The following is a 14,829-nucleotide window of genomic DNA, read 5'->3' on the forward strand; positions in this document are numbered from 1 at the left end:
GAAATATTTCTTCCCAAAGGACATGGTGAAATATTTCTTCCCAAAGGACACTGTGAAATATTTCTTCCCAAAGGACATGGTGAAATATTTCTTCCAAAGGACATGGTGAAATATTTCTTCCCAAAGGACATGGTGAAATATTTCTTCCCAAAGGACAGGGTGAAATATTTCTTCCCAAAGGACATGGTGAAATATTTCTTCCCAAAGGACATGGTGAAATATTTCTTCCCAAAGGACAGGGTGAAATAGTTCTTCCCAAAGGACACTGTGAAATATTTCTTCCCAAAGGACATGGTGAAATATTTCTTCCCAAAGGACACTGTGAAATATTTCTTCCCAAAGGACATGGTGAAATATTTCTTCCCAAAGGACATGGTGAAATATTTCTTCCCAAATGACATGGTGAAATATTTCTTCCCAAAGGACATGGTGAAATATTTCTTCCCAAAGGACAGGGTGAAATATTTCTTCCCAAAGGACAGGGTGAAATATTTCTTCCCAAAGGACACTGTGAAATATTTCTTCCCAAAGGACACTGTGAAATATTTCTTCCCAAAGGACATGGTGAAATATTTCTTCCCAAAGGACATGGTGAAATATTTCTTCCCAAAGGACATGGTGAAATATTTCTTCCCAAAGGACACTGTGAAATATTTCTTCCCAAATGACACGGTGAAATATTTCTTCCCAAAGGACATGGTGAAATATTTCTTCCCAAAGGACATGGTGAAATATTTCTTCCCAAAGGACATGGTGAAATATTTCTTCCCAAAGGACATGGTGAAATATTTCTTCCCAAAAGACATGGTGAAATATTTCTTCCCAAATGACATGGTGAAATATTTCTTCCCAAAGGACATGGTGAAATATTTCTTCCCAAAGGACATGGTGAAATATTTCTTCCCAAAGGACACTGTGAAATATTTCTTCCCAAATGACATGGTGAAATATTTCTTCCCAAAGGACATGGTGAAATATTTCTTCCCAAAGGATATGGTAAAATATTTCTTCCCAAAGGACACTGTGAAATATTTCTTCCCAAATGACATGGTGAAATATTTCTTCCCAAAGGACATGGTGAAATATTTCTTCCCAAAGGATATGGTAAAATATTTCTTCCCAAAGGACACTGTGAAATATTTCTTCCCAAATGACATGGTGAAATATTTCTTCCCAAAGGACATGGTGAAATATTTCTTCCCAAAGGACATGGTGAAATATTTCTTCCCAAAGGACAGGGTGAAATATTTCTTCCCAAAGGACATGGTGAAATATTTCTTCCCAAAGGACAGGGTGAAATATTTCTTCCCAAAGGACAGGGTGAAATATTTATTCCCAAAGGACATGGTGAAATATTTCTTATCTCTCAAGCCCTACAATTTAGTAAGCAAAACGTGTATGCCTTCCTTCATTTCAATTCTATTTGAACAAGAAAACTTACTTCGGGCTTTGTGTGGCTTCTTGGAAGTGGGCTGCCACCTGATTTCAGTCATGTCATTACTCAAGCTGAAGAACCGATGATACTGTCGACTGTTGGAGCGTACTTTGATCAACTCACTGCCGTTCTGCATGTATGCTAAACAATCTTGAGCTGAAACACACAAGTCACACGTTTTAGGACTCAATGGGTAGCTTTCAAAGTTACAGTGTAGTCTTCATTGCTTGACCAGTGTTATAGCGTCAAACACAAATAAGGATCCTGAACTTTACAAGAGAAAACAAAAGGGAGGGGGTAAATTCTATTATTATAACCCTGTCCGTCTTTTTGATTGACAGACAGACACAAAGAATTCTAGTAGTTCTTACGTGAGAAAAGGCATTGGCTTGAATTGCAACCATTTGAAAGGGAAGTTCCTTGAAACTATTTCAGTTTCCCTCCTACATGCACACGTAGTGCCCCACCCACAGTGCACACAATTGGAGTTTTGAGTTTTTTGGCACATCGGCACAATTTAGGCTGGAGACCGACGGACCAATGTGCCGCAAGAGGATCTAAGTCTTACACAAACACTCATTTTTATTTTATTTGTCAGCAGATACTGATTTACATCGAATCCTCATCATCAGCTGCCCTTATTTACACTCTAACATTTTTCTGACCAGTCAGTTGTAGCCTGCAAAGCAAAAAAATCTATACCTCTTCTTGTTCACCTTCCCGAATTGTAAAAAACAATTCCTTATAATAGCGATTTAATGATTTAAAAGAATCATTTGGCGCTGTTTTTAACTTGAAAACAAATTGAATAACCTATTATCGATTCTGAAATTTCCTACTAGTATTACATTAAGTACCAGAAGACCGAGCCTCGCTAGTTTGAATCATTTGTTGAGGAAATATATTTACTAATGTTGGATCGGGTAAAGACTCAATTCGAAAAGTTGCTTTCGTGTTCTTTTAGTTCTAAATGTCAATGTACATGGCGATTAGTCCCCACACAGAACACGTCGGTATGGACAGTATAAAGGGACTTCTTATGGTCCGACAGTTACGCTGGAGAAAGCACTATCCCATATGGGTGGTCGAGCGTTTACAAAAGGCAGTCTTTTTGTGAGCTTGAAGGTGGTAGACATAACAGAGATGTCCCACAGAAACGCTTTAAAGACCAGCTTAGGCACCAACATGCTTTAACTGACATTGAAGAGGGTATCTGACTGCAGGTGGCTTCAGAAAGAGAAAGCTGGAGATTTTTTTATAAAGGCCGCAGGATACACAAAAGAAAATCCACTGCCAAGGACAGACGTAGACGGCGAAAAGAGAATCTAAATCGACCACCAGCATATAATGGTTATGTTTTCGTTGGATGTGGCAAACTATGTGGGTCGCAGCTGGTGCTGCGTAGCCTCCTAAAATACTGCACTCCTCCTTAATCATCGGACTCGAAGACAAGGTTTGACAAGGAAACCTTCTTTCAGATACCCCCTTCAACCACCATAGAGATTGGACCGTAGCGCTCTGTTAATGATATAAGCATGAAATTTGCACTATAAAAAAAGTTATTCAATTATTACAATGCAATTCATAAATATTCATAACTTTTTAGTTTAAATTTTAATAATGAACAGACTCTTGCAAACACTTAGTAAATTCATTTATTATGAAACTATGGGTTTGCAGATGCATATTTGGTTATTGTGTTTTGTGAGTTATTAATAGTTTACACTTAAATTGCGGAGAGCCGTGTAGATGACTCTTACTTAGTTGACTAAGCTAGACTAAGCTAATAGAGCCTACAATAAGATGGTGAGCACATTTTTAATTAGGCCAATTGATTCATTAAAAGTTGTTCATGTTTGCAAAGAAATATTTTAAGTTACTGCTGTAAGCCTGGTGACGTAAGCGTGTTATTTCCCTTTGACATCATGGAAAATTTTCATTCATAAAACATTCTAGCTAAAATGAATTTTTCGATAATGAAATATTTTCAAACCGATATAACGGTCGAACAAGAGTTCATATATATATATCCAGGGCTTTTTTTTGTGACGGAACGTAACGGTACGGCGTACCTGCACCTTTTTAAAACAAAAATATAACTTTTCTTTCATTTTAACGTATATTATTAATTTTTAGTAGTTCAAAGTTAGGCAATCAACTACTGAGTACCTGTGTTAATATTAGAAGATATTACGTCATTGTTTGTTGTCTATGTTTTATGCGAAAGCAAAGAATCGGACGGAAATAAAAGTTAGTTATATATGTCTACCTTGATAAAGACAGTCTCGTTATTATCATTATTAAATAGTAACGTCTACAATAATTTATTATTAATCTGTGACTACAGAACATGGTGTCAGATTTGGTTTCAGATCTGGTGTCAGATTTGGTTTCAGATCTTGTGTCAGATCTGGTGTTAGATTAGGTGTCAAATCTAGTGTCACATTGCTTTAAAGTGCTGGTAACAGGTAGATCTCTAGATCTAGTGGTTTCTAAATTGCTAAAAGTACATTTTATTTGTGGTGTCGTTAGTTCATGTTGTTAGATCTAGATCTAGACATAGAATCTAGAATCTGTACGAATAATGGAATTATTCGATCCTCCAAGACCGTTGTCACTAGACGGTAATCTATCTGAAAGATGGAAAAAATGGAGACAAAGTTTTGAACTGTTTATGGTCGCCACTGAAAAAAATACGAAGCCCGAGCCAGTGAAGAAAGCTTTATTGTTACACCTGATCGGTGAACCCGCTCGAGACATCTACAATACTTTTCAAGTATGTGAAGATGAGACTGTAGACAAAGTAATTGAAAGGTTTCAGAATCATTTTTTGCCAAAGTCCAACACTGTGTATGACAGATTTAAATTCTTTTCAAGAAAGCAGAAAGACGGAGAAACGTTTGAACAGTATTATACTGAGTTAAAGAATTTGACAAAAGAATGCAAGTTTGACAACCTTCGAGATGAACTCATCAGAGATCGATTGGTATGTGGCATACAGTCGGATCGAGTGAGAGAGAGACTTCTGAGAGATGTAGACATAACTTTAGAGAAGGCAGCAAGCATAATTCGTGCTGACGAGCATACACAGAACCAAATGATAGATATGAAAGGACTACATGTGGATGCTGCTAATAAATTAAAGAAGACAGAAGATAGAAAGCCAGTCAAAACCTCACAGGGAAAAATGACAAAGAATCATGTAACAAGTTTCATTAGAGATTGCAGATCTTGTGGTGGATCTCATGGACAATACAATTGCCCAGCATTCGGACAGACATGCCGAAAATGTAAAAAAAGAAATCATTTCGCTGTAAAATGTCGTTCGAAACACTTCAAGGCTGTTGATTTACTGGAAGATGAAAGTCAGGCAAGCCAAGTAAATGAGTTGTGGTTTGAGGCAATTGGTACTGACAACAATGTCAAAGTTTGGATGGTTGATGTCAATATTATGGGAAAAATAGTCAAAATGAAGATTGACACAGGAGCACAAGCTAATGTGATATCAGAGTCAACGTGGAACAATTTAGAAATTGATACTCAGTTAAAGAATTCAAATACTACCCTACGAGCATTGGGGGATGAAGCATTAGAACTGAAGGGAGTTGCATCGGTCACATTTAAAGTCGGCGATGTAGAAGTTAAAGATGATCTGTACGTGATCAAGAAAAGTATAAATCCTATACTAGGTCTGAAGACATCTATTGCTTTAAAACTAATTGAGGCAAAGAGAAATGTTGAAGTACACGATGTCAAGCAACAAAATGAAGTTCCACAAGTGTTGATGAAAAAATATAAGCAAGTATTCGAAGGACTCGGTACATACAAAATGAAGTATCACATTAAACTGACGTCAGATGCAAAACCAGTTATTCAATGTGCGCGCAGAGTTGCACCATCACTCTATGAAGAATTGAAAAGAAAACTCACACAAATGCAACAAGATGGAGTGATCACAGAAGTTGTTGAACCAACAGAATGGGTTCATAACTTGGTTATAGCAAAGAAGAAAGATAATTCTTTGAGGTTGTGTTTAGATCCCCGAGAACTGAACAAATATATAATGAGAGAACATTTCACTATACCAACATTTGATCAAATCAATAGTTCACTGGGAGCAGCAAAAGTGTTTAGTATACTTGATCAAAAGGATGCATATTGGCAAGTTGAGTTGGATGAACCAAGCTCTTATTTATGTACATTCAATACTCCGTTTGGAAGATACAGATTCTTGAGAATGCCTTTTGGAATATCCTCAGCTAGTGAAGTATTACAGAAACGTGCTTATCAAGTATTCGGAGACATCCTAGGTGTACATATCATGTCAGATGACATGCTGATTGCAGCAAAAGATGAAAAAAAACATGATCAAATTTTTGAAAAAGTTCTGGAGAGAGCTAGAAAGAACAATGTAAAGTTCAACAAGAACAAGATACAATATAAACTTTCTGATGTTAATTATCTCGGAAGACAAATTGGAGCAGATGGTATTCGTCCAGATCCAGCTAAAATCAAAGCAATAATGGAGATGCCAGCACCAACAGATCGAACAGGAATTCAAAGACTGCTAGGGATGTTGAACTATCTGTCAAGTTTCATTCCAAACATGTCAACAATTACCAGTCCATTGCGTGAATTGCTAAAGAAAGATGTATTGTGGCAGTGGAATGCAGAGCAAGAAAATGCTTTCCAACTAATAAAGAAAACACTTAGTGAAGCTCCAGTTCTGCAATTGTTTAACCCTGAAAAGCCAGTTACTATTCAGTGTGACGCTTCTTCTAAAGGGTTGGGAGCATGTTTAATGCAAGAAGACAAACCAGTTGCGTATACGTCAAGATCATTGACAGAAACAGAGTGCAGATATGCACAAATAGAAAAGGAAATGTTAGCTATAGTGTTTGCAGCTGAACATTTTCACCATTATATTTTTGGAAGAACTGTGACTGTACAATCATATCACAAACCTTTACAAACTATTGTGACTAAGCCTTTACACAAGATTTCACCAAGACTTCAGTTGATGATGTTAAGACTGTTGAGATATCAATTAACAGTAACTTACACTACAGGTTCAAAAATGCAAATAGCTGATACGTTATCGCGTGCGTACACCAATGGTCAAGAACAATCAAATTCAAATGATGACATGGTTATGAGAATTCATAGCGCAACAGCACAGTTTCCGGGAAGTGATCAGAAGATTATTGAAATTAGAAGGAAAACTGAATCTGATGCTAAATTAAAAATTGTAATGAATTATGTCAGAGAAGGTTGGCCAAAGATAAAAACTCAAGTTCATGAAACAGTGAAAGTGTATTGGTCATTTAAAGTCAGTATTCATGAAGAGAATGGAATATTGTTTTATGAGAACAGAATTATAATTCCTTCAAGTATGAGAAATGAAATTCTCGACAAGTTGCACACAGGTCATTTTGGTCTTGAGAAAACCAGATCCAAGGCAAAACAGAGTGTGTTTTGGCCAGGATTGTCCAAAGATATTTTTTCGACAATAATGAAGTGCGCAACATGTGCCACGTTCAAAAGAAATAATGTGAAGGAAAAATTGCTACCTCATGCTGTACCAGAAAGACCATGGAAAAAGGTTGCGACAGATTTGTTTAAATGGCGAAACAATGACTATTTGCTAGTTGTGGACTATTTCTCCAAATATCCTGAAATAAAACGACTAGAGAACAAAACAGCAGAATGTGTTATCAGGGCAATGAAAGGTATTTTTGCTAGACATGGCATACCAGAAGAAATAGTGAGCGACAATATGCCATTCAATAGCTATCAATATAGAGAGTTTGCTTCTGAATGGGGTTTCAAGATAACAACATCAAGTCCCAGATACCCTCAATCAAATGGACAAAGTGAGGTGTATGTTGGTATCGTAAAGCAGATATTCAACAAAGCATACAAAAGTGGGAAAGATCCATATCTCGCTATGCTCGAGTATAGAAATACTCCGATAAGCGGACTGCTTTATTCGCCATCACAACTGCTGATGAGTAGAAGACTCAGGGACATCATTCCAACTGATCCCAAACTATTGAAACCATCGGTAGCTGAAAATGCAGAGACATTACTCAACGAACGACAGAGGAAAAGCAAAGTAAAATACGATTCAAAAGCAAGGTTACCTAAAGACTACTCTGTCGGGGAGAAGGTGAGAGTTCGTCTAGGACAAACATGGCAGAAAGCAGTCGTCATTAAGAAACATCCATCACCCAGATCTTACATCATAAAGACAAATGATGGGAAAACATACAGACGAAATCAACGGTTTTTAAACAAGAGCTACGAAGAAGACATCTCTGGGTACTATGACACCGACGAAGACAATGAACAGCAAACTGTTAGAACAAAAGAAACAGACAATTATGAACCAACATCTAGAGAACTTGCTGTGCCGGTCAAGACAACCAGAAGTGGTCGAGTTGTCAAAATTCCTTGTAAATATAAGTATTAAGAACTTTAAAAGGAAGGATGTGATAATAGCTTCAAAAGGAAGGATGTGTTAATATTAGAAGATATTACGTCATTGTTTGTTGTCTATGTTTTATGCGAAAGCAAAGAATCGGACGGAAATAAAAGTTAGTTATATATGTCAACCTTGATAAAGACAGTCTCGTTATTATCATTATTAAATAGTAACGTCTACAGTAATTTATTATTAATCTGTGACTACAGAACAGTACCGGCATCTATTTTTTTTAAAAGCACTATAGGCCTACATACATACACACATACAAGAATTGCTCGCTCAAGAGTATAGAATTGATTTTTTTTTATGCCAAAATGAAAAATCAGCTTTATAATAGCTTTTTTATTAGTTTTTCGAATTAAATGTAACAGACCAGTCGAGGACACAAAGTAATAGCGGTTTGTCATCTAACAGACCAGTCGAGGACACAAAAAGTAATAGCGGCTTGTCATCTAACAGACCAGTCGAGGACACAAAACGTAATAGCGGCTTGTCATCTAACAGACCAGTCTAGGACACAAAAAGTAATAGCGGCTTGTCATCTAACAGACCAGTCTAGGACACAAAAAGTAATAGCGGCTTGTCATCTAACAGACCAGTCGAGGACACAAAAAGTAATAGCGGCTTGTCATCTAACAGACCAGTCGAGGACACAAAAAGTAATAGCGGCTTGTCATCTTACGGCGACTGCTAAAAAGAACAAGGACAACAGCACAAATGATATTAAAGACTTTTTGGAAACTAACATCGCCCCTTGTGTACACTGCACGAACCATTAAGTCATAAATGTTACAAAGTGAATATCTCCGCTCATTGTTAGCGGCCCCCGAAAGGGGAAAAGACGCTATTAGTTTTGTGCGAAATGTCTGTCCGTCCGTCCCGTTTAGATCTCGTAAACTAGAAAAGATATTGAAAATCCGACATCACAATATTTTAGACCATTCAAAGTTCTGATGCAACGGCTACTTTTTTTTTTCCTGAAAGCGAAAAATCTAATTTTAAAATCAGTTTTGCAAGCAGTTTTTTAAAGAGAAAAAGCTAATTAGTATGCAATATAAGTTAGACCTACTATAAAACGAATAGTAATCTTGTAAACTTCATTTTTATGACCATTTTTCTTTTGCGGATTTTTTTTTTTTTTTTTTTTGAGGATTGGAATAAAAGATTGAGCGGTAAAGCGCTTGGCTTCCGAACCGGGGTTCCCGGGTTCGAATCCTGGTGAAGACTGGGATTTTCAACTTTGCAATCTTTGAGCGCCTCTGAGTCCACTCAGCTCTAATGGGTACCTGACATTAGTTGGGGAAAAGTAAAGGCGGTTGGTCGTTGTGCTGGCTACATGACACCCTCGTTAACCGTAGGCCACAAAAAAACAGATGAACTTTATATCATCTGCCCTATAGACCACAAGGTCTGAAAGGGGAACTAGTTAGGCCAGGTTCACATCTAACTTTACATTCACTTTCACCTATCCTTTGATCTGCGGGACCGTTGGGGCATTATATAAGATCTGTTAACCTTCTTTCTCCATTCTTATCTCTCAATTGTCTGTGATATAATTTCATTCGGATGTTCTTTCTGAAAATATTGAAGCCTGCCTGGGTGGACCACTTCGGGGGCCGATTGTGAGTTTGTGTTTTTACACAAACTGTCTTTTGTAACCTTGTTAAAATTTATTTTTGCATAGCTCAGCTTTCATTCTCATAGCATGCTCAATGTGCTATATAGTCCAATCTCTTTTGTGGATCAGTTGGGATCTGACAGTTTTAGTGCTGCCTTTACAAAAGCAATTGTAAAAACAAGATTAAAAGATGTCAAGAACACAAATTCAGAATCTGCCTCCGAAATGGTTCCCTCAGGCAGGTCAAAGGCAACTTTCAATATTTTCATGAATATCAAAAGCTATGAAGTACAACAACTACAAAGAAATTAAAAAAAAACAAAAACATAAAAATACATTAAAAATACAAAGCTTATATTAAGTGTAATTGTATAAATTAGTTTGGATAAGTCATGAAATTATATGCATGATTGACCTAGACATATAAATCTTTGCGACAGAAATGTTTTTACCAATTACTTTTTTTTAGCTTTTAGATTTCTCAATGCGCTTTGATCCTATCACGTGTCTGGACTAGTTGTGAAAGGTAGAGGAAAGAAGGGGGTATCTTAATGAATGTTTACATGGTCGTTTTTAAAATGCATAAAAACTGTTCACTCAGGGCTCAAGATTCCCCAAGGAGACTAATTCAACTTATACCACCACATCTGTCAATTTCTTTCCTTTGTTCAAGATACCAAACAAAACAATTCATTACCAATAGTTAATTAACCAATTGTTTCTTGCTTTTTTTTTTTTATTAATTCTTGTGTTGTCAGGTGAAAGAAATAATTCTGCAGAATTTAAACTTAATCTGAGATTGGGTGAGCTAAAAATAACGTGTACAAACTTTTTACCATACAGACAGACAGATTGAGTTGATATCAGTTTTGTAAAAAGAAGAGACGTGTAAGTTTCGAAGTTTCGCTGATACTATTGTTATGTTAGGCCAACTGACCACAGGATACGGAGATTTCTTAATGTTTGCATTACGACATTGTTAAGACAGATAGATTTCAATATAAGCCTAGCCTAACTGAAGTTGTTGATGGTTGATCTCTCATTCAAGACCTCGAGGTAGGAACTTTTTCCTTTGTACAATGCACTCCACTGATATAATGAGAAACTGATTATTATTTTTTGTTTTAAATTTTATTCGATTTATTTACATACTAAATGCATTCTTTCATTTTTAAAGCAAAAGTAAACATTTTATTTAAAATATAAATATAACAGAAAACATAATACAACTTTTTTTATAACATTGTTTTAGTGAGAAACAAAAACCGTTAGCAGAAATGTTTTAAAACATACAGCATCTCACTATATAGTCTTCCCTGTTTTTTAACTATGTATGGGGAACAGTAATGAAAATATTGTATTTGTATGCAAAACCTGCTTGAATAGTTATTTTAAAAACTTAATTAAGTTTTCGCTTTTAGAAAAAAAAGTAGCCTTGCACCAGAGCTTTATAAAATCTAAAATATCTTGATATCTTCTCACATTCGGAGAAGTACGTTGAATAGCTTTTTGTATAGTATCATTTTTTTTAATAGTATAATAGATCTAGACCAGTGATTCCCAAGTGGTCTATATCATAGGCGTAGCCGGGGGGGGGGGGGAGGGGTCAACCCGAAATGAAATCCCCCCCCCCCTCGACGATCGGAATTTAGTGACCGATTTTTTGCTTTGATTTTGTTTATTTTAGTTGATATTTTAATACTAAACCATCACTTGCCACAACGCAGCCAAGGGGGTTATGAGTTTAAAACACCTACCAGGGGAATTTGCAGTCAAAACCCCCTCTTCTATAAAACAAAACAAACCAAAAATAATTCAAACGACAATCCCCAAATTCAAAGAGCATAGCTAAGGAAGATTTTGATTTTAACCCCCACCCCCCCCCCCCCCGAAATCTACGATAAAAACCCCTCTTCAATATAATCCATACATCAGTCACAAGGATTCTAGCCAAGAGGAGTTTTGTGTTTAAACCCCCCCCCTCTCCAGCGGGGTTTGTAGCTAAAAATTACACACTCAAAATTCTATGAGCGTAGCCAAATGGATTCTTTAGTTTAAACCCTCTTCAGCGTGGTTTGAAGCTAAAAAAATCTTTTCAATATAAACAAACTGAAAATTACTCAAAATAACATGATCGCAGCCAAAGGGATTCTTTAGTTTAAACCCCCTTTCAGCGTGGTTTGAAGCTAAAAAAATACCTCTTCAATATATAAAAAAAAAAGCGAATTTTGCACTCAAAATTATATGAGCGTAACCAAGCAAAGGGTGATTTTGAGTTTAAACCCCCCTCCTCCAGAGGTGTTTTTTTTTTAAGTTTAAAACCCTTCACATGGTTTTAGTTTAAATACCCCCATACAGAGAGTTTTGAGGTTGAAAACCTCTCTCTTCAATTTTATTCTAAAGCAAACTACAGTCACCAAATTCTATTGAACGTAGCTAAGGGGGGTTATGAATTTGTCTAAGACCCCCCCCCCCCCAAACAAATGATTTTGTCGATAAAACTTCCCTTTTTGATATAAAATCTAAAGCAAACTACAGTCACCTAATTCCAAGAGCGTAGCTAAGAGAGGTTACAAATTTCTACCAGTGGCTGGACTCCATTAATAAAGTGCAGTAGATAGTCATCTGCCGAAATTGAAAAAGACTAAATGTGGCTCAACAAAGATGGCTAAGACGGATTTTAGGAATCAGTTATAGAGATCGGGTCTCAATCAAGGAAATCCTATGCCGAACTGGGACTCGACCCCTTAGTAAGGTTGTGACAGCGCGTGGCATGAAGTTTACGGGACATGTTCTCCGACAAAATGATTTACGCATAAGAGTTGCGATGACATGGAAGCGATTACGAGAAAAGCGCAAACAGGGATATCCTAGTACAACTTGGTGCAACACTTTCATGGAGGTTGATTTGATTTCATTTTTGATTTGAGGCACATCGGCACAATTTAGGCCATGTCGTGCCTGCAGTCCCTTAAGGATCCCTCTCTCTCTAAACAACAAGGGCCAGATTCTATACAATCATATCATTAAAATCAAGGTCTATTCACAGTTAAAATAGTAAAGGTAGTAAAAATTTAAATATTTGGTAAAAATCTAATGTAAATAGTGCATGTTCACAAATTCATAAATCAGATCTTCGTAGATAACCCCACTTCCCGGATAAAGCCCAGTACCTTCCCAGGGTCGACATTATCAAATAGTGTATTTAAATTAGTGGCTCTAAAATATTTCGCCCTGACATCCTGGTATCTGGGGCAATCAACGAGGATATGTTCCACGGTGAGGCGAGAGTCACAGTACTCACAAAGTGGGGGCTCCTCTCTCTTCAGTACAAAAGAGTGCGTGATGTAGGTGTGGCCAATCCTAAGTCTGGACATGGTCGTGCTACCACGCCTTGTCAGACCCTTAGTTGTGGACCGCCACCTGATATCCGCCACAATCTGCCTGAGTTTACTGTGAGTCTCAGCCTCCCATCGGTTCTGCCACTCTCGATAGGTGGCAGAGGCAATACTTTGTCTCAGGTCCGAGTAGGGAATTTGGGTTCCTGACACCGCATGATTTAGGGCTCTCTTTGCTTCTCTGTCTGCGGCTTCGTTTCCCTCAATGCCAACATGGGAGGGGACCCAGATGAAGGTGACATCCCTACGGTCGGCTGTTATTTGGTCCAACAGCTTCAGGCTCTTATGTACCAATGGGATGTCAGTCTTCATCCGCCCCAAAGCTTGCAATGCAGATTTGGAGTCGGAGCAGATTATAAATTTCCTCCTTTCTGATGCTTTTACGGCCATAAGTGCAAGCAATATTGCGTGCAATTCGGCCGTAAAGATGGAGCAGCCATCGAGGAGTCTACGGGAGATTGTTTTGTTCCGAAAGGAGCAGGCACACGCGACCTTTCCCTCCATTTTGGATCCGTCTGTGTAGATGGTGCCACAATCTCCGTAGCTCTCCTGCAGTTCCCTAAAGTGGACTTGTAGTATGCTTGGGTCTGTATTTTCTTTTATGAAATTAAGGAGGGATAAATTTAATTTGGGTTTATTCATTAGCCAAGGAGGGTTCTGAGGGGTTTCTATTTTAGAGATTTGGTCAATGGGTGGGGTTAAATTTTGGATGGGTTCTCTCATTCGAAGGCCCAACTGCTGTATGACGTTCGATTGTATAATTCTACCTCTGTGGGGTTAAATATGGGGTCAAAAGCAGGGTTCGTGGGGTTGGATTTTAGCTTGACTATATACTGCATTGCAAGCTTTTTCATTCTTATATCCATGGGGAGTTCTCCAGCCTCCACATGGAGATTTGGGATAGGTGATGTACGAAACGCGCCGAGACAGAGTACAGGGCAGCATTTTGTATTGGTTCCAGTATTTTTAGGTACGACTTCCTTGCTGCTCCATATATTATGGATCCGTAGTCTAGCTTGGATCGAATTAGACTCCGATAGAGCAGCAGCAAGGTATCTCTGTCAGCTCCCCAGTCCGTATGGCTGAGTACTCTTAGTATGTTTAATGACTTTTGGCATTTCTTAAGTTCCTTAATGTGGGGGAGATAATTAAATTTGGAATCTAAGGTGAGGCCTAAAAATTTTGTAGTTTTCACGACAGGGATCTTCTTTTTGTGTATAAATAGTTCAGGGTCTGGGTGGAGTCCCCTTAGATTACAAAAATGCATACTAACTGTTTTGGAGTCTGAGAATTTGAAACCATTATAGTTTGCCCAACCCTGAATTTTGTTTAAACATAACTGTAATTTTCTTTCTAAGGTGTTCATGTTTTTCCCATAAGTGAGAATGACAAAGTCATCAACATACAAAGAGCACTCTATGCCAGGGGACAGCGCATTTATGATGCTATTTATTTTAATGTTGAACAGGGTGACTGACAGAATGCTGCCCTGGGGTACACCCATTTCCTGGTCATGAGTGTCAGAAGCGGAGTTGCCCACTCGAACCTGAAATTTTAGATCTTTCAGGAATTCCTCCATAAAACGGGGGAGGTGTCCCTTAAGCCCCATATGCGCCAGGTCACGTAGAATGCCATGTTTCCAGGTTGTGTCATAGGCCTTTTCTATATCGAAGAATACATCTACTAGATGTTCTCTTCTGAGTAATGCATTTCTAATATAAGCTTCCAGCCTTACCAGGTGGTCAGTTGTTGTCCGCCCCTGCCGGAATCCGCACTGGTAGTTTGAGATCACTTTATTCCTTTCCAGGTACCAGACCAGCCTACTGTTAATCATTCTTTCCATGGTTTTGCAGATGCAGCTTGTTAGTGCTATTGGTCGATAGTTAGCTTT

The 14,829-nt window shown here is 37.8% G+C and overlaps 1 protein-coding gene across 4 annotated transcripts in view; it reads right to left on the reverse strand.

The window, feature by feature from the left end:
- Positions 1-14,829, reverse strand: part of LOC106074609 (inactive phospholipase C-like protein 2) — a 118,195-nt gene that overhangs the window by 84,065 nt on the left and 19,301 nt on the right. For all 4 annotated transcript variants that reach the window (XM_056043284.1, XM_056043283.1, XM_056043285.1 and 1 more), the window contains one exon: positions 1,442-1,591. In XM_056043284.1, coding sequence (XP_055899259.1) covers positions 1,442-1,591 — 150 coding nt within the window. The remainder of the gene's footprint in view (positions 1-1,441; positions 1,592-14,829) is intronic.

Source organism: Biomphalaria glabrata, chromosome 10 (assembly GCF_947242115.1).
Source record: "Biomphalaria glabrata chromosome 10, xgBioGlab47.1, whole genome shotgun sequence".
Taxonomy (NCBI): domain Eukaryota; kingdom Metazoa; phylum Mollusca; class Gastropoda; family Planorbidae; genus Biomphalaria; species Biomphalaria glabrata.